This window comes from Prionailurus viverrinus, chromosome B3 (assembly GCF_022837055.1).
Source record: "Prionailurus viverrinus isolate Anna chromosome B3, UM_Priviv_1.0, whole genome shotgun sequence".
NCBI lineage: Eukaryota > Metazoa > Chordata > Mammalia > Carnivora > Felidae > Prionailurus > Prionailurus viverrinus.
The window spans coordinates 42,686,217-42,707,500 of record NC_062566.1 but is presented as its reverse complement, the minus strand read 5'-3'; the positions used below and the strand labels follow the sequence as shown (position 1 = coordinate 42,707,500).

The 21,284-nt window shown below is 35.6% G+C and overlaps 1 protein-coding gene across 11 annotated transcripts in view; it reads left to right on the top strand.

The window, feature by feature from the left end:
* The window catches only part of TCF12 (transcription factor 12), a 382,275-nt gene that overhangs the window by 339,123 nt on the left and 21,868 nt on the right, over positions 1-21,284 (top strand). For 7 of the 11 annotated variants that reach the window (XR_007152836.1, XM_047861844.1, XM_047861846.1 and 4 more), the window contains 4 exons: positions 3,800-3,878; positions 10,934-11,007; positions 12,017-12,088; positions 12,842-13,048. Coding sequence is in view for 10 of the 11 variants with exons in the window: in XM_047861844.1 (XP_047717800.1) it covers positions 3,800-3,878; positions 10,934-11,007; positions 12,017-12,088; positions 12,842-13,048 (432 nt within the window). In the remaining variant the exon portion in view is untranslated. The remainder of the gene's footprint in view (positions 1-3,799; positions 3,879-10,933; positions 11,008-12,016; positions 12,089-12,841; positions 13,049-21,284) is intronic. The other 4 variants (XM_047861848.1, XM_047861847.1, XM_047861853.1 and 1 more) reach the window with 1 other exon arrangement.

Below are 21,284 nucleotides of genomic sequence, written 5' to 3'. Positions count from 1 at the left end.
GGATTTGACTGTTTAAAACTGGTTGGGAACAATAACTCTGGCAATTATATAAGGGGTGAAAGGAGCAGGGAGTAACTAGATATATAAAGACTTAAATGATCCATTTACAAGTTCTAGTAAAGGTTTAAAGCAGTGTCGTGGTGATGAGAAGGACGTGTGCCTATCCCAGAGACCTTCTAGAGAATGGTAGGTATTGGCAGTCTGTGGTGGGGAAGGGTGGAGGGGAGAAGTTGGAGGAAGAGAGTGATATTGGTGACCATGAGAATGCCAATGCTGAAGTAGAGGAAACAGAAGAGTAAAGATGGGAAAAGGTAGGAAGCTTGGAGCAGTGATGCAAAGGTTGGCTTGACATAACGAGCTTGAAATGAAAGAATATGTCCAGATGGAGAAGTCCAGCAACCATTGTGAGGATAGAAATGTCAACTTAGTAGTCATTCACAGAGATGTCATAGTTGATACTTTACAGAAGTGATATTACCAGGAGATAAAACACAGGTGAATAGAAAAGAAAACTGAGACTAGAGCTTTTAGGGAAATCTATATTAAGAAACTGGAAGTGTGAAAGAGAGATGGAGCCAATGTATTCTACATCCAGTGATTTAAAAGAAATATTCAAATAGAAACTTCTCACAAGGATAATAACCATTCATTCTTTCAACAAGTATATATTTACCAGCACTGTTGGTACTGCAAGCTACTGCAAATCCTGTACAATTCAAATTTTGTCTGAATAAGACAAAGTCCTTGCTCTTCTGGAGCATACATTTTACTGAGGTAAAAATGTAAGAGACAGATAATAAAACAAATAAGCAAGTTTAGACAGTTAAGGATTAATGTAAACACTATGAGGAAACAACAAAACCAGGACGGTATGACAGAGAGGCAGTACTGTTTCTCCAATGCTTTCCTGCTGTTAATCTTTACAAGGAAATAAAAAATCAGTGAGTATGTCTAGTTTATGATAAGAGGGAGTTTTGCATGAAACTGAAACTTTCCTCACTGCTCATGCACCCACCATCAATGTTGTCAACTCTTTCCTTCCTTACCAATATTACCGTTAAGGCATGTTTCATAAAAGTTAGCATCAGGTGTTCCTAAAAGTTATAATTACTTGAATCTTGAATGTGAGAAATAGTGATTTATAAAAGTTAAGGTATATGTTGAGATATGTTTTTGTTGAAGTGTGGTGACCTCATCTAATTTACACATATGGTTTAAATTACTTTGTGTATGTAGCCCACTAGGAACCAAAATGTGACCTTTAGCTAATTTTCACATGCATATCCTGATTTTTTACAAGGTAACAACCTTAAGACCAATAGTATTGATCTTAATATAACATACTACCCTCCCTGTTACTCAGTCCTTCCATAATGTCCTTTGAAGTCTTCTTGATAGTTTTGCTTTTCCAAAATGGCTTTTTAACTTGAATATACAACTTCTAGATCTGGCTGTTTGGAGAGATTTGGTGATTGAAGGCATTTACAGTTAGAATTTAGTAACATTATACAAATTGGTGTATTTTCTTTGAGGTAGATACATCCATTTGTAGTCAAAGGAAAATGGTCTCTCTGGCTGCTTACAATTCATTTAATACTTCTTTTTTTTTTTTTTTCAACATTTATTTATTTTTGGGACAGAGAGAGACAGAGCATGAACGGGGGAGGGGCAGAGAGAGAGGGAGACACAGAATCCGAAACAGGCTCCAGGCTCTGAGCCATCAGCCCAGAGCCTGACGCGGGGCTCGAACTCACGGACCGCGAGATCGTGACCTGGCTGAAGTCGGACGCTTAACCGACTGCGCCACCCAGGCGCCCCAATACTTTCTTCTTTTTAAAAATAAAAGCTGTTGTGTTTAATGATTATGACTTGTGGAGTTTTGTTTTACATGAACCTGCCCCAGTTTCTGGCTTTCTCAGCATATTACACTGTGTTTGAAACCGGTGCTGAGACCCCCTTGTTTGCCATAATTAGGACCTCATTAAATTCATTACAAGTCTAAGCTCATTCAGAGAAAGAGTATTTCTATTGGATGACTCCTTTCACCCACAAGTAGTTTTCCTTTTTAAATTCATTCACATAAGTTGATTTGCTGCCCTAAGTTAAGTGTTGAGATATGAAGATGGTTTATTATGCTCATTATAGAGATAGAATTGTCATAGAGAAAACTTCCTAGGGACTCTTAATACTTGGATTAAAGAGACTTTTAAAATATTTAATGGCTAATTAGGTAAACGTGTCACTATTGTCTGTCACTTTTTTTTTTTGCAATATGAAATAAATATAAAATATTGCAGCAAAACTTAGCCAAAATACCAAAATTTATGCATTCAGATGTTATCTTATTTGAAGTGGACCTCTTAGGAAGTGAAGTCCATAAATCATTTTGGGAACATTTTCTGAAGGACTTTCAGGGTTTCTTCCACTTTCCTCAAGGGTGACAAAATATCCTTTGAGAGCAAGCTTGATTTTGCACAATATGTTTGTAGCTAAATTTGGCAAAAATGTAGTTGGTCATACTGAGAACTTTCTATTTTTTTATTTTTTTAATTTTTTTTTAATTTTTTTTAATGTTTATTTATTTTTGAGACAGAGGGAGACAGAGCATGAACGGGGGAGGGTCAGAGAGAGGGAGACACAGAATCTGAAACAGGCTCTAGGCTCTGAGCTGTCAGCACAGAGCCCGACGCGGGGCTCGAACTCACGGACCGCGAGATGATGACCTGAGCCAAAGTCAGCCGCTTAACCGACTCAGCCACCCAGATGCCCCTTTAATGTTTATTTTTGAGACAGACAGACAGAGTGTGAGAAGGGAAGGGGCAGAGAGAGAGGGAGGGAGACATAGAATCCGAAACAGGCTCCAGTTTCTGAGCTGTCAGCACAGAGCCTGATGCGGGACTCAAACTCAAAAACTGCGAGATCATGACCTGAGTCAAAGTCGGATGCTTAACTGATTGAGCCACCCAGGGGCCCCAAACTGAGAGCTTTTTAAATGAGAAATAAAGGGTAACTATTTTAAAAAATATTTTCTTTGGCCTTTAAAACTGTTTTTAAAGACTGTTGTCTTCAAAAGGTAATAGTTTCCTGAGATAATTATTTTTAATGGATATCACTTATTTAGATGATATATTCTAGAAAGATTATTAGACTTAACTTTATTTTTTTTTAAATTTTTTTTTAACGTTTATTTACTTTTGAGACAGAGAGAGACAGAGCATGAACAGGGGAGGGGCAGAGAGAGAGAGGGAGACACAGAATCTGAAACAGGCTCCAGGCTCTGAGCTGTCAGCACAGAGCCTGATGCGGGGCTCGAACCCACGGACCGTGAGATCATGACCTGAGCCGAAGTCAGACGCTTAACCAACCAAGCCACCCAGGCGCCCTAGACTTAACTTTAAAGTCACTTCTCTTTTTTGTTCTAACAGAAACAAATAATTTTCAACTATTTATAATAAATGGGTATGATTTATTTATTCCTCTCTTATTAGAGTATATATGATCCTTTCTTTAAGGATTCTCTGTGTCCAACATGGAGCTCAAACTCATGACCCCAAGATCAAGAGTCACATGCTCTACTCATTGAGTCAGCCAGGCACCCCCAGAATATAGAAGACTTTTTAATCCTAGTTTTAAAACTGTAAACAGCCTTTATGTAATGAAATAGTCCTAAATTGAAGAAATAAATTTTTCATTCTGAGTTTTATGGGTGGCAACTTAGATTATAAAAATAACTCCATGCAAATGGATTTATATTTTTGTTGTCACATATTGATACATGCATATTTTGTTTTCTGGTTAGATTTATTCTCCTGACCATACCAGCAGTAGTTTTCCATCAAACCCATCAACACCAGTTGGATCACCCTCACCTCTCACAGGTAGGCTGCTCTTTTATCTATCGACTTAAAAACATGCATGGAGCTACTTTGAAATATTTGAACTTTGTTTATTTTCCAATAAAATACAGTAAAAGTTCATGATAAAATTATCTGAATTTTGAGAAAACATGTAAACAGCCTTCTCGAGTTCATTTTGGAGAATAATGAAATATTTGCTAGCTGTGAATTACTCTTTTCTGATTCTTAATTTGGTATAATTTCTAAGAACAGTTGTTTTAACAGGATAAAAATAAGGGTAGACATTTGGGATGAAAGCAAAATACAGAGGTGGTAAATCAAAATTTTGGGTAAGGTGGCATAGAAAGTATACAAAATAATCTATTTAGAAGTACATGTAACTTCTTTCTTCCTTATTCTCGGCATTTTCCATGTACCACTTGTAGGACTCAGAGATTAATAACTTTCTGCTAGATAGCTTCTCTTTATTTTTAGGTTCACTAAGTTATTAAGTTATTTTATATATATATGTTTGTATATATAAACACATGTATATATGTACAAACATATATATATATGTAATTCTTGGGAATAATGTAGTTTTTTTGCTAAGGAAAAGAAGTCTGTGAATGTGGATAAATACCGTTGTTAGTGGAGTTAAAAATAAGTGGTTCAGATTTGCTTTACTCTTTCCTGTTTTTTTTCCATATTTGCTGTGACAGATTCCAGATTCTATCCTACAGTATAAATTTGTTGAGATATAATTGTTACTATTATAAATAGGAATTCTTAAATCTTAGAAATAAAATTATAGGAAAATGCTTAATATATATTAAGCTATAATTTTAAAACTTGTATGATGTTTTTATGAGCAACATTTGAAGGAAAAAAACATGCTGAAGAAGAAATGTATTCTGAGGAAAAGGCATTAGGCCTATGGGTAAAAATTGCCATATTCTTGCAGCAGTCTACCTCAGAAATGATTCTCTTTTTCTGATCAAGTCATTAATTAAGCCCATGTAGCGTTGTTGTTGTTGTTGTTGTTGTTGTTGTTGTTGTTGTTGTTAAACCTTTTTGCATTGTGTAGGGTTTCTGAAAAATCTGGGCTCTAGTATATCAGGGCCTTGGCTATCACCTGTGCTTTGTGTATTAGCTTTGTGACTCTGCTAAGAAGCATTCCAGTGTGGAGATGATGAACTGCTGGCAGCTGCTTTCAGCTCTTAGTGGGTTCTGCCACTTTCTCAGACACCATGGCTTCAGCTGTCTAGTAAAAGTTGAACAGCTGTTCCCTACATAGACAGGACTATGAAAGACCCATTGACTTAGAGTTGTTATTTAACAGAGAGCTGAAATTACAGGAAGAATGATGTAACTTTAACCCTACTCACCCTCCTGGCGCAGTTTTACTCAAATTATCAGTGTCATTTTTGCCACAGCCTGTTTTCCTTTCTCATCAGAGATGAGAATATTGGTCCTTACTATATGTTCCCACCTCCTCTCTTCCTTTGCCCAGTGAGATAGCTATAAACATGCCCTTTGGTTTTTTTTTTTATTAATACTGGATGGGAAGTCAGGCAGCAGAGGAGTTCAGTATTTATGAGGGGGCATCACTAAAATGGAAAATCAGAGACTTTGACATTTTTTAAAAAATAAATGGTCCAGAGTAAAACCTTACATTTCCTTCTCCATCTTTATTTGGTGTTTATTGGGTGATATCCTTTTTTCCCCTTTAATTCAGCTGATTAATGAAAATCTATGATCTACTGAAGTGTGTAATGAAGATATTAATAGGCTTCTTTTTCAATTCAGCAGTCATAATCGAAGAAAAATATTTTCTTTCATTTAATGCTTATTATGTTCCTACTGAAACAGCACATCAAAGACTGATTTTATGCAAGTGCATTTCTCTCCCATCTCCTGTATCTAGTGTCTCCTTCCTGTCACCACACACATAACACACACACTCCAAATTGGCAGAAATATAAAGAGAGAAGGAAAAAGGAAAGCACAACGTGATAAATTATTCATAGTTGAAGGAAGAATGAAAAAGAGGGAGCAAACTAGAGCTTCTACACAATATGTGGAATTTATTTTGTACCTTGAATGGCAGTGGCCTGTTAACTAGAGTAAAAAATTCACCCACTGTGTGCTCTCTGCACTTGTCCTGTTCTGTATACCTGAGCATCAGTCAGACTGGCATAGGCCTTGTGAGGATGGATACACAGGTGAAGAGCCACATAGGCAGCTTCTAAGGTAATCATCATTCTTGTTTAAATTCCACTCATTTTCCTTAGGAACTTTTTCAGGCCAAGAACGTATATTTCTACCTAGAGCATGCTTGTGAGGAACTTCTGAGGTAGTGCTGTTATATCAGTTGGGATGCTTTAGGCTGAAAGGAAGAGAAACTCTTGTCTTGGCTGGCTTAAATAATAAGGGGATGCTTATCTTCATGACAGGAAGCCATAGCAGGGCAAATTTCTTGGCCCCAGTATGGCCAAGCTCCTGCTCTACTACTTTTGCAGTTCTTCCTCAGGCTGCTGGCAAGTTCAGCAGTTCAAGGTACCATATGTGGACATAACAGTGTTCACTAGAAGAGAAGAGACCATCTTTTCTTTGTATTTTAAGAATCTTTTTCAGAAGGCTCTTCAACAGATTGGCCCTCATGAGTCTTCAGCCAGCACTGGGCACTAACACACTGGTCATAACAGAAATGGGACCACCATGTATATCTTAGACATCAGGATTTACCCTGAGAACTCTAAAGTTACTGTTTTCTGGTTCATGCCAGGAAATGATAGATAGCCCACCCCCTTTTGAACAAAATCAGGGCTCTGGCAGCAAGGTAGAAGAGAAGAATGGCTATGTCTATCACAATTGTCATTTAGCAAAGGACACAAGTATTTAAGAGAATGTGTTTACTGGGGGAACTTGGAGAGCAGACAGACAAAACCATGTTTTTCCTTTCTTCACCTCCTTCTGGAATATAAATAAATAAGGGTTTAATAATTTCAGTTCTCAGTAGCAATCTTCAAAACATTTACAATAGAAATGGAGGAAGAGAAGGAAGAAAGGATTCCTTAGTTTTGGCTAATCAGTTATTTATTTACTTTAATCATCTGTCAGTGTGCCTGGTGTTTGATAATCATCTGACTTCAGAAGGTTTTCAGTTTAGCTGAGAAAATAAAAGGTAAACACATGGGGTGCTGGGGTGGTTCAGTTGGTTAAGCATCTGACTCTTGATATCAGCTCAGGTCGTGATCTCACAATTGTGAGATCAAGCCCTGTGTTGGGCTCTGGGCTGGCAGCACGAAGCCTGCTTGGGATTCACTCTCTGCCTGTCTCTCTCTCCCTCTCTTTCCTTTCTTCCTTCTCTCTCTCCCCCTCCCCCTCTTGCTCTCTCTTTCTCTCAATAAACAAATAAACATTTTTTTAAAAAGATAAATACATGAAAATACAACCATCAGAATTCACTCTAAGCTGTAGAACGGTCACGATAAACTTCATGAAGAGAGCAGGACTTTAAGAGGAGGAGAAAGAGTTTTCCTGGGTCTAAAGGGAAGAGTATAACAAAGATCCAGATGCAAAAAAAAAGCACATGACTTCTTCATCCAGAGTCATGGGGATGACTGATTATGAACTCTTCACGTATGGAAGTGTGAAGCACTAAAATGGAAAGGTTGGCTGGAGCCAGATTGTGGAAAGCAAAGCACTGAGTACTACATTGATTATCCAGCCTTTTCCAAGTATGAGGGATCTCATGAAAGTTTCAGTTTAAGGTGAGATTACAAAGGGAAACAACTAACAAAATAAGAAAATGCATGATAAGTGGTCCTAAGAATTTCTTTCAGCCGTATAAAATGTTGGTATCTAGTCTCTAAATTAACCAGTTAATTCTAAGTTCCACTTAGTGAGCAGATCAGAAACACTGGGTGAATTTTGGATTTAGTGATCAAAGAAAGCCTTTCCACATTTTCTAGCCAAAAACTCACTTCTCCTAATTACCTAGCTAGCTTGTTTTCTAGAAACGGTCATTATAATTATATTTTAATAGCTGGTAGGTTTATTACAATCCTTCTTGAATAAGAACTAGCTTTTTAGGGTGATCACTAAAAAGCCCAGGCAATTACAGAAATTGGTAACTGCATAAACAGTTGAAACCTTATGCTTATTAATAGAAGGAAGAATAAGCCCCAAGCCTCTTGATAGATCTACACCAAATACGAGGTGACAGGGAAGGAAGGTGGGAAATACCCTGTTCTCTATTCTCTACAATATTTGTGTAATGTTACAAGCTAGAGATAGAGATGCCAACATCAGCAATAGGATTGATTTCTACTGAACTAATAACTCTATCTAACTATCCAGTCATCTTCTTTATGACTAATAACATAATGTTTTAAACTACTAACTGGGGTTCAAGGAGCTCTGTCCATGAGATATAACTTGGCATGTCTATAAAGTTCAAACAGATATCCCTGATTTAAGCACATTAGTATTCTGTTTTAACCAAGTATGTCACACTGGGGCAGCCCAGTCTATAATAAAAACAAAACCGGTTTGAGTATATGTGTATTTTTCCAGTTTAATGGATTACATTTTGGACATAGACCTTAGCATGGTTTCTTCATATCACTATCAATAAAATAATATAGGTGATTTCTTACCTGAGTATCTCAGTGTACATATCTCATTCCTCAACCCTAAACTAGTTGGAGAACCACAAAAATCGCATGTTTTGCCAAGCAGATGCATGTTAACAATTTTGAGGTGTTTAAACATAAAACTTGTATTAATATCTGATGTAGATTAAATAATTTGATGATTAGAGTCCTGTTACAGGCTGATCACCCAAAGAGGAATGGGAAGGTTGGAGGAAAATGTTGGAAAATAAAATACTGTAAACATTAAAAGAAATTACATTAAAAGTAATTTAGGGTCTTTTTCAAAATGGATTAGGATTAACCTTTTATCCACATAAAATTCATAATTCTGCATCAGTGCTTAGAAAGCACTAATGTACTGAAATCAGTGGAAAGGTGTTGGCTGGTTATTTATATGAGTTCTTCATATAGTCAGTTACTGGGTTTCTCTGGTTACTAAAATCTACTTGTTAATTTTAAGTTCGCAAGCTTCTGTTTCAATGCTCAATTTTAGATTGTCCATAATTCATGTAGTCGAATTATGACTGTGTTTGTATGTCCAGCAGGAAACCTTTAATGGTTCTCAGAATAATTTGTAATTTGCCTACAAGTAAAAAAAAAATTGTTTGCTGATGAAGTACATAATATATATTTTTTTCTCACAGTTTTACTATTTAAATTTTTCCTATGTAATCACAACAGTGTGCATATAATTGTGAAATTTAATCAGGTTAAAACTTTATCCAACTTTTCAACTTGTAAAATATATTTGATTGATGGGAATACAATTACTAAGTTATTCAACTGAAGTGAACTATAATAGTTAAGATTTACCATACATTTTCATTGTTTCCTAAATTTGGCAAATAATCTGCAACAACATGCTTGGTACAAAGAACATAGGTTAAAACTTCATTTAGCAGTAAATCAGACAAATTAAGTAAACCTGCAAGTTCTCCAACTTCATATTTCTCCTATAACTCAGGTTGTCACTGAAGCATTTATTAATAACTATAATATTAATAACTATAATGGTTCTCATTATTTTCTGTAAATAAATTATTTCCAACTGCACAGGCTGTATTGTCTTAAACACATGAATGAATTAATCCTTTTGTCTTTTTTTTATCGTTTTCTTCCTTTTTATTTTTTTCTACTCTGAACTTGTATGTTTTTTTGCTATGTGTTAGTGCTACTTTTCCAAAGTTGAAGAATAAATGACATTAAAAATTTTCATGGTGATATTTTCCAAATTAAATAATGTGTTTTTGTGTAAATTATGTTGGGAAAATGTTTAACAGATAATCCTAAATGCATTTGCAGTCGTTTGAAATTGGTGCATTTGTGCGTAACTTAATGGCAAAAGTTAATAGGACACTTTAGAAAGTAATTTGGCTTTATGAATTGAGTATCATAAATATATTTATACCTTTTAATTCAGAAATGCTATTTATCCTCAAGACATGTTCCCAAAAAAGAAAATAACAATGTTTACCATTCACAATATAGTAATATTTAGGTACTATTCATAATAGCCAACTGAAAGAAACCTCCAACAGTGAGGTAATAATGGTGATTATATAAATTATGATGTAGAAAATCAAGTGAATATTAACGTAGTCATTTAATAACAAAAGCTATGGAACGTCATGGAGAAGGAACAGAATTTTAAATTACGTATGTTTTAAGTACATTTTCTCAAGATAATCTGCTTGTGGACAAAATCTGAAGAACATTCAAACATAAAAGTAGTTTTTGTTTTTTGAAGTATAATGAACACAGGATGTTACATTCATTTCAGGTGTACAGCATAGTGATTTGACAGCTCTATACATTGTGCTAAGCTCACCACAAGTGTAGCTACCATCTGTCACTATACTGCACTATTACAATATCATTGATTATATACCCTATACTGTGCCTTTCATCCCCATGACTTACTCATTCTGTAACTGGAAGCTTGTATCTCCTCTCCTCCTTCCTGCCCCTCTGGCAACTACCAGTTCTCTGTATTTATGGGCCTGTTTCTGGCTTTTTTTGTTGTTGCAAAATAACAAGTAGTTAATAATAACTAATACAAATTTTTGCAAAGTAGTTACTTTGTAAAGTACTGTGCAGTTTTTTCTTTTATTCCCAACTCCCTACACAGTTGTATTAGTAATGAAAAAGACTTTAAGATTTTTAAGTAATCTCTACACCCAACATGGGGCTCAGACTCACAACCCTGGGATCAAGAGTTGCATGCTCCACTGACTGAGCCAGCCAAGTGCCCTGAAAAAGATTTTTTTTAATGTGTTGGGCTTGTAAGTAGCCAATACTACGCTGAAGGCTGAACAAAAATGTTTGCATAAGTTTATGTACAGCTATAAAATGGCTTTACCCTTTCTTTCAGAACATTGTCAAGATCAGTGAGTTAACCAAGGTGTGTGTGTATGCTTTTGTATTTTGTTTTAACAGGTACCAGTCAGTGGCCCAGACCTGGAGGGCAAGCTCCTTCATCCCCCAGCTATGAAAACTCACTCCACTCCCTGGTAAGAGCCTCTTAGAAATATACGGGTCACTTTTATCTGATAGTGCAGAGTGCATTTTTAGTAAATCCTGAGTAACAATGAAAAAACAGTAGGATAGCATTACACACGAATTCTTTGCTAACAAATGGCCTGATTTAGTTTAACAGTATAAGACACATTGGGTGTGCCTTTTGCCATCTGTTCTTTGGGACATCAGGCTTCTTTCTGATCTCAGGACAGCTGGTAGTAAAATAGTGTTATGGGATTTTTGCTTTTTTGATAAATCTAGAGTTTAACTTTTCTATACTTTTATGTTTATATAGAAGAAGGAACAAACAAAAAAGTAAAGAGATCAAATAAAAGCAAGAAAACTAGCCGAGCAATGCAGCATGGTCACATTTTATTCTTTCTCATGTGACTATTCTGTATATAGTTAATAACATTTTGACTAAAATTTTTAAATGTAGCATCATTTATTTTTGTCATGAAAAGTGTTATTTCCCATGTTTTCATTTTTAAAAATATATTGTGTTAATTGTATAAGCAAAACTGTTACTTAATAAACAAATAAGGAGGTAGAATAAAAGAGCCTGTCTAGGTATTGAATGCGAAGAATTTGTGGTAGAATGTTAGCTACTGTTGTTTTTCAATACCTACCACAGAATTACATAGTATTATACAAACAAAATAGAATAACTTGATGGAATGCTAAGTCATGCTGTCACTTAGTAATTTCACGTTGCAAATAGAAGAGTTCTTTTTCTGTGACTAACAGAACAGTTGAAGGGAAAGTCTTCTTCTTTCATATTTTGCAAGCAAATATAAACAATGTGTGCTATTTAGATGCTAACCTTATAACTTCGCTGTTAAATCCCAGCCTTCTCATACCTTAATACAAGTAGATCTCGCAGGTCTCTGCGTTAACTTTACTAACATGTTATGCTGACATGCGACATCAGCTATTTCCTCATCTCTTTTGGAGTTAATCTTAACCTGTGCTTTGCCTCCTGTTCTGTCTTGACTTTGCCAGAAAAATCGAGTTGAGCAGCAACTTCACGAGCATTTGCAAGATGCAATGTCCTTCTTAAAGGATGTCTGTGAGGTACTATTTCTTTTAGATGGTGCCTTTTTTGTGTTTCAGTTAATTATACTTCCTATTATCCATTTAAAATCTTCAAGCCTGTACAGACTCCAAAGTCTTTTAAAATCAAACAATGACCAGTTTCGTTTTTGTACAGTATGTAAGAATAGACTTTTGTTTTTCATGTTGTTGAGAATGATTCTTTTTAAAAGAGCTCTACTGGCATGTGCTTTTGATTTTTTAAATTCTAATATGTTTGTGTATGGGGCATGTGTGTATCCACAGACAATCTCATTTCCTCAGTTTTGTGAAAGAGCATATTTGGATGTGTTCACCATTTCAGATAGGTATGCTTTATTCACTTAAAACAAAATTACAACTTAAACTTGATGGATTTGAGGTCCTTTCCCGAAATTGCCCTCATTTCAAAGATCAGTATTAAAGTCCAGGTTATCTTTTTTATCAGCTATAATTATCAGACACAGTAGAGTAGCCTTCGTCTTTTGTAGGAAGCTAAAAGAAATAGCCTCATGGTAGACTGGTAAATTGGTTTTATAAAGCAGTGATTTGTTTCTGAAGCTTTGTTAATTTTGCATAGTCGTCAAATATCTTTTCTTTGATTCTTGATTGTAGTGTAGGTAGTTGCTTTTGAAGCTACTTGATAGTGCATTTTACTTTGCTGTCTTCTCTATATCCCAAAGTAGGAAACATAGCAGTTTAATGAATTTAACAGATACCAGCAGTAACCTCCATGTCTTTTTTCAATCCCTACAGCAATCTCGAATGGAGGATCGTTTAGACAGACTGGATGATGCTATCCATGTGCTGCGGAACCATGCCGTTGGACCGTCCACCAGTTTGCCTGCTGGTCACAATGATATACACAGTTTATTGGGACCATCCCATAATGCACCAATTGGAAGCCTCAATTCAAACTATGGTGGATCAAGCCTTGTTACAAGCAGTCGATCTGCTTCAATGGTAAAATAGTGCTCATCTTTTTTGTAATAATGGTTAAAGCCTAGTGTCCCAAATGTTTTTCATGAAATCTTTGGAGGAGAGGATTCTTCTTTTTCAAACAGACTTACTCTGTCTTGGGCCGGGTCATTCGTTGCACATTGGCCCTTAAAGTCCTGCTACGATTGTGTGCAAAAAGCTAAAATTTTCTGCGAGATCATTTTAGCTTAAACTTAGATTTTTTTTCCCCAGATGTGTGGCAGACCAGTTTTTGCCTTGAAACAGTATGTAGGAAGTCTAAAGAGCAAAAACTATAAAGCAAGACTGAATTTCAAGGGTTCTGGTCTAGAAAAGTTGTTGATTATAATTTGGAACCAGCCCTCAAAACCAGAAGGAATGTGAAATTATTTGTACCAGACCAAATTGAAGCTTTATTCCCAAATAAAGAAAAAGTGGGGTAGTTTTAAGAATAGCTGTAATTTGAGTGACAATGAAAGGAAACAATGTTCAATTAATTCCTGAAGAGAATAAAATAATTCAATCCATGTTTTTAAAAACATAGTAATACTTTAGAGAGAAAAAAGTAAAATTTTCCAGCACATCAAAAATTCTGTGTTGAATGTCTTACATTATTTTTTATCCAAATTGTCTTTTAAAGGAATGAAGTTCTTTTTGAACCTGCAATTTAACTGATGCCATGTGTTTGAGTGTTTATAGCATTGTTTTTAGGATTTATTACATGCTGTGAAATATTCTCCTGTGAAACCACTTTCTAGCTATAAGCCATGTGATCAAGGGTAAAATTCACCTATCATCAAAATAATTAGGTGCCCCAAATGCTGAAGGCTTGTATTCTATAAAATAGGATTGGTTCCAGATTTTCACATTCACATGTCAGACAACCATTTATATTCATTTTGGAGCAGCTGAAGTAAACATCAAACACAGCTTTCTAGTTTCCTGAGTACAATGTTCTTAGCAACATAGGTGACAATAGATGCTTATATATCTTAACGACCAGTTTTGGGTGGTTGTTGTTTATTTATTTTTTTAATGTCAGAAAATTTGAAATTCAGGCTCCTTCTGAAATAGTTTTTGATGCTGTTGGTAAGCTAATAAAATGTGAAAACATTGAAAATTACAAAAATCATAGACATATAAGGGAGTATTAGCCCTGTTAGTAATAATAATTAAAATAATATTGTGTATAGGGTAACATTTGTTGCCCACATAAATGTAGAATGTCAAATTAATAATTATTGTTTTTGTTGAAATAACTTTATCCTTATTTAGAAGAATGACTTAAAAATCAATATATTTGAATCCAAAGTTTGTCTCATTTGCACCATTTGTAGTTATTCCTCCCTCATAATCATTTTTTAATTCTTCACTATTAATAGCTCACTGCCCCTAGTCCACTTTATCTGCTATAGATAAATCTCTGGTATATCTCTGGCTCCCACCAATTAAATATAGGGTTTGTAAAAAATGGAACTTCTGTATTTGGGAAGTTATTTTTACCAACTTTGGATATGAGTTAGAAAACAGATTTTTCAAAATCCAGTCTTAAAAAGCCATGTAGAAATCTAGTGCATTTTAAAAGGACTTGTGGAGGGAAAAATTGTTAAATTAGATATTGCCCTGAAGCTTTTTTTTTTTTTTTAATTTTTTTTTTTTCAACTTTTATTTATTTTTGGGACAGAGAGAGAGAGAGCATGAACGGGGGAGGGGCAGAGAGAGAGGGAGACACAGAATCGGAAGCAGGCTCCAGGCTCTGAGCCATCAGCCCAGAGCCTGACGCGGGGCTCAAACTCACAGACCGCGAGATCGTGACCTGGCTGAAGTCGGACGCTTAACCGACTGCGCCACCCAGGCGCCCCGCCCTGAAGCTTTTAATTAACAAGTAGCTCCCATTATATCCTCTAGGAATATGCTGCCTACTTCACAGCATCAAAAAAAAAAAAAAGGTTGCCAGAGATATTCTTTACAAAGAAAAAAAAAAAGACTAGTCTAGAAAAAAGTCTTATCCCTGTGACGGGAGTCTGACTTAGTCTGAGTAGCAGCCTCAGCACTGCAGCAACTAAGGCCATGCTGCCGCTCAGCGTGACTACCCACATCCTCTCTTCCGTTCTTACTGCGCCTTAGAGGACCCATAGCTGGTGAACAGCTGCCACATGTCATCTGCTGTGTCTGCCCCGTCCAGACAGTCACCTAGTAGAGGTGGATCTACAGATGTTTCTGACAGGCTTACCCTCAAAATATAAAGTTATTAACTGACAAAAAAGTCTGAGACTGTCAGGTGAGTCACTATTCATCTACTATCCTTCTGAGATGAACAGTTTAGCTATAAGTCCTCAGTTCTCAACTTCAGCAAAAACATCAAAGGGTAGAATGAAATGAAGTTCACAGTCAGCAGTGACTCTCCCAGCCAAGCCTTAGGCATACAGTTGAGGAATATTCTTATTCTGACTCTTGTCCATGTCTGAAGACATCAGGAGTGGCAGGAGCACCTTGCTTACATGCCCAGTACCCACCTATGTGAAATCAACTCTTTTCATATTATTGGATGGTATGTGATTTGGGGAGACATATTATTTTAACTATTGCCAGCCATTTTCAAGAATTAATCTCCTGCTTTTATTATTCCCTCTTGCCCCTGTGAATTCTAATTGGTCCTGACTAAGAAATAACACAATTTTACATTCTAGAATCACTTTTCCTTTTTTGTCTTGTTTAACTTTGTGGTAGTTTATGTATTATCCTCTACATTAACATAAATTAGTATTTGTTCTATAGGCTTCCATAAATGGAGGCTACTTGGCCAAAATTATGAAGTAACCACAGAAACACCAGTTTATCGGCAATTTTATATCACCTTGTAGAATTTGTGAGGTCAACTTCTCTCTAAAATATGTAGTTTTCATTATTCCATTTATTTTCTGCAGGGAGTAGAATTATTTTAATAAACAAATATCAATTCAGGAATTCCATAGAACGTTCAAATAAAATTTTTGTTGTAATGGATTTTTGTTCTCATGGGCATGTACTGTAGGTCACTATCCTAATTGCAGGAGTTTTATATATATACATATATATATATATATATATATACACATACATACATATATATATATGCATGTATATATACATATATATATACATATATATATTTTTTTACACATATATATTATTTTTTAAACTTCTTTTATTTATTTTGAGACAGGGTGAGAGCACACACACATGCAGACACACAAGCAGGGAAGGAGGGGCAGAGGGAGAGGGAGAGAGAGAATCCCAAGCAGGCTGCACACCCAGTGCAGAGCCTGACACAGGGCTCTATCTCACAACTGCAAGATCATGACCTGAGCCCAAACCAAGAGTCAGACCACCAACCTAATTGCAGATTTTAATTATGATATTGCTTTCTCTGCTCCATTTAGAAGAGGGATCAGCATACTTTTTCTGTAAAAGGCCAGATAGTAAAATTTACTTAACTCTAACATTCTAACATGAAAGCAGCCATAGACATTATGAAAACAAATGGGTGTGGCTGTGTTCCAATAAAACTTCATTTACAAAAAGAGAGCTCCTTAATATTTAAGAAACCAGGACCAGATTTAGCCGACAGGCCGTACCTTGCCAGTTTTTTGAATTGGAACATAAATTAGCTTCCTAGTGCAGGTAACAAGGGTTGGCAAGTTTTTTTCTTTTTCCTGGAGCCTATAGATGTTTCCTATTTTTTTAATGATTAGTTTGGGAGCGCTGTTGAAGTAGCTGGAATATTTGAGGTAAGCCAGAATACACTTAGAGTGGAAGAATAAAAGTTGATATCAATATAGAAGTGATACAGACAGCCCACCTCTCAGCCTGCAATGCTATCAAGATTATTTGCGGTGTAAAACCTACATAGACAGGTTAATCAAGATAGTGTCTCTTGGTCAGGGAAATAATTTTGTTGCTGATAAACTTCCTTTACAATGTGAATGTTTTCAGTTATAAGAAAATTATGTCATTAGGGGCACCTGGGTGGCGCAGTCGGTTAAGCATCCGACTTCAGCCAGGTCACGATCTCGCGGTCCGTGAGTTCGAGCCCCGCGTCAGGCTCAGGGCTGATGGCTAAGAGCCTGGAGCCTGTTTCTGATTCTGTGTCTCCCTCTCTCTCTGCCCCTTCCCCGTTCATGCTCTGTCTCTCTCTGTCCCAAAAATAAATAAACGTTGAAAAAAAAAATTTTAAAAAGAAAGAAAATTATGTCATTAAAAGTCATCTGTAGCTGATACTGTTGATTTGTGGGACAACCATCTTCTTATAGATGAAATAATTCTCTGGTATTTTTTAGTTATTCCAGAAAAGAATTTTTATATTTCACACCAAGGACATAAGACTACCAAATGCCAAAAACATATGTCAATAGGAGCCAATATCAAAAGACTTAATTTTGACTGTTACTGTTTTTTATTATTATTTTTGTTTATTTTGAGATACAACGTGAATGGGGTAGGGGCAGAGAGAGGGAGAGAGAGACATTCCCAAGCAGGGACACAGGGCTCTATCTCAGAGTCCATGAGAACATGACCTGAGCTGACCACGAGTCGGACACTTAACCGACTGAGCCACCCAGGCACCCTGATTTTTGTTACTTTTAACCAAGCAGATTTGACCAGCACCAAAGAATAGAATTCAGTGAGGTTTCGGGGGTACCTGGCGGGCTCAGTCAGTAGAGCATGCAGCTCTTGATCTCAGGGTTGTAAGTTCAAGCCCCACATTGGGTATAGAGATTACTGAAAAATAAAACCTTAGAATTAAATGACGTTTCAACCACAGAAGGCATTTAACATGATTTTAGCTGTCTAATACACAGAAAAATTTAATTTCTTGAAAGATTACTATGCCAGAAAAAGAAACTAAGAAGTGAATAATTCTTACTTTTTTATAAGTAATTATAGCCACATAGTTTTTTTATATTTGCTTATTTTTGTTTTTGTTTGTTTTTATTTTGTTTTGACAGAGAGAATACACATAAGTGAGCATGAGCCAGGGAGGGGAAAAGGAGAGGGAGAAAGAGAATCTTAAGCAGGCTCCACACCTAGCAGGGAGTTGACCCAGGGCTCAATCTCACAGCCCTGAAATCATGACCTGAGCTGAAATCAAGAGTCTGACGCTTAACCAACTTAGCCTCCCAGGCGCTCCTGCTCTTATTTTTGAGTGGGGTTAACATTTTCACTTAATTTCATACTCCCTTTCAATATTTTTGATGATTTCTCCATGTTTATGGAATCCAGATAGAAAACTTAAGACTTTTTGTCATACACTCTTATTAGGATGCGATTGATATATTGTTTAAATTTTAAAGCACAAAATCAGGATTTTTAGAACTATTAAAATGTCAGCATTGGACTTTAGTTTTGCTCCCATGTATTTAGTTTAAGCACAAACTTTTGGAAAAACTGCTGATAGGAAAATATACTGGTATTAAGTGGAAAACTGAAAAGGACTAGAATTGTTAATTTCATTTGGGCATTACAAAAAGGTCTCAACAGTATAAAGTTATTGTACATCACACCTATTTATGGCTGTAATATCTAGACTACTGAGGCCCAGTGAGATAATTCCATGATACTTTTATACTTAACAGAAGGTACTCAGTTATTCCTCCAACAGTGATTTCAACTTCAAGCTAAGTTACACTAGAAGCTTTTATATTAATGGAAGCTTGATGCAAATCTTGAAAAGTTCCTTATTTACGATATAAAATTTTATCCATGAGGTTTTTTTTTTATTGCTTTAAGTACTGAGGAAATGTAATCCAACCATTTCCGTTAGTTTTTTTTTTTTTTTTTAATTGCTTGGGGTTTTTGTAGTTTAAGCTGTGGTTGGAGATTTGTGGTGTTCTTGTATAATAGCAAAATAATGTTAAATTGTAGGATTTAAAGTGTTTTATATAATTTAAAAATATGAATTATGTCTGTGTTCTAAATCCTAAAGCAGTTAGAGAAACTATATTTTTCTTAGTTGAGAGATGTAAGATTAAGTTATTAAAGGCCTAATAAGCAAATAAAGTAGTATTCAAAATTGTCACATATCAGATTTGGAATCCTTTTAACCTTACATTTAGACAGTATTTAATTTTATTAGTATAGGTTTATATACCGTAGAAATTGTGTACCTATGTTTAAACTGAATTGAAAGAGTTTATTTTTAACTGTATTTTATTTTTCTAACCATTTTTGTCCTGAATGGGCAATTTAATTTTTTTTTTATTAAAACTACATTATAGTGCTTTTGAAGAGATTTGATAAAAGTTTAAAAACCATACAGGTTATATATATTTATGGAAATATCATTAAAAAGGAACCATAACAAATTAAATTCTATCAAGTTTCTAGCTTAAAACCCCTCTTCAGGTAAAACAAAATACATACAGAACATAAAGATCCTTTAATCAGTCCATAGATTAATACTGATTAATCTAAATCATTAGTATTCAGTGAATAGTATAAATGGAACAAATTGTTAGAATAGAATTCAGAATCAGAGAGGAATTCATACTGAGTACTTTTCAATCTGCTCCTTAATTCACAAGACCTCTTATTCATCAACTAATTAGATTTAGCATTTTTCCATTGTGGGTGCTTAAAGCTTTTGGCCAAATTAAATGAAAACAGGTCCCTTGTTGGGTGTTCCCACAAAAGTAAGGCCATACACAGATTGTGAAGATTCAGAATGCAGGATGATGTCATTTAATGAGTTGGGCCTTTTATTCTGAAATAGAGCTCTTCATAATGATTGAAATTTAGAGCATGGCAGGCCTAGGGGTTTGCCTTCCCCTGCTACTCCCCTAGTAGCAGCAGCCTGTCAGCTGTATGCTAACGAGAGGAACAATTAAACATAGGGTCCTATCTGGCTGGCCCAGTCTCTGAGCTCAGACAAAGGACTGTTTATACACCTGTTGTGTCTGTGGACAGAGCCATTTGAATGGGTAGCTGCAGATTAAAGGGAAGACATGGGAGCCAGTGTGTGAGCAAGGGTTAAATAGAACTTTAAGAACTGTGAAAGTCAAATTCTCCAGAAAATATATGAGGGCCATTGCAAGGGGAATCAAGTTACTAAATAAATAAATAGATAGATAAATAGATAAATAAATAGATAAATAAATAAAGTTCCTGTTGACTTCATTAACATGAAAAACTCCAGACTTAAGGTTTTTTGCTAATCTGAGGCCATTTTTTAAAGATTAATTTTTTTTTTCTTTTGGAAGCCATTGATGAAAATTGGTGTAAAAAAGGTACTTAGTTTATAGCATTCCAGAGAGACGAAAATATTTGCTGTCATTTGTATCCCAAAACAAATTGAGCAACCAACTGATTTTCCTTCAGGTAAAGCACAAATACCTAGAATTTACTTAGATAATGATCTTTTGTCTGCCAGGCCTTTCATCAGAGAGGAAATGATAGAACATTTTTATTAGTTGAGATTCAGAAAATCAGAGAATTAACTTTTACTAATGTAATAAAAAGAAATAAGAATTCAGAAGATGCATCATCACTTATCACTCCAGTGAAAATTCAGTTTGTGGAGCACCTACCTGGCTCAGTCAGTTAAGCATCCAACTCTTGGTATCAGCTGTGGTCATGATCTGACGGTCGTGAGATCAAGCCTTGCATCAGGCTTCATGCTGAGTGTGGAGTCTGCTTGGGATTCTTTCTCTCCTCTCTCTGCCCCTACTCTGCTCACTTTTGGTCACTCTCACTCTTGCTCTCTCTCTCTCTCTCTCTCTCTCTCTCTCAAAATAAATAAACATTTAAAAAAAGAGTTCAGTTTGTGGCTGTTCAGTGCTGTTGGCTTCCAGAGCTATAAAATGAGTTGTACACATACAATATAGAGTAAATATACATATTTTTGAAAGTTTAAGTTTTAAAAGACTATTTTTAATTTAAATTTTAGTTAACATACAGTGCAATATTGGTTTCAGGAATAGAATTCAGTGATTCATCACTTACATACAACACCCAGTGCTCATCACTACAAATGCCCTCCTTAGTAACCATCTAGCCCATCTCCCACCTACCTCCCTCTTCATCAATCCTCAGTTTGTTTGATGTTATTAAGTCTTTTGTGGTTTATTTCCCTCTCTTCCCGCCCCCCACTTCCCCATATATTCATCTGTTTTGTTTCTTAAATTCCACAGATGAGTGAAATTCTATGTTATTTGTCTTTCTCTGATTGACTTATTTCACATAGCTTAATACATTTTAACTCCAT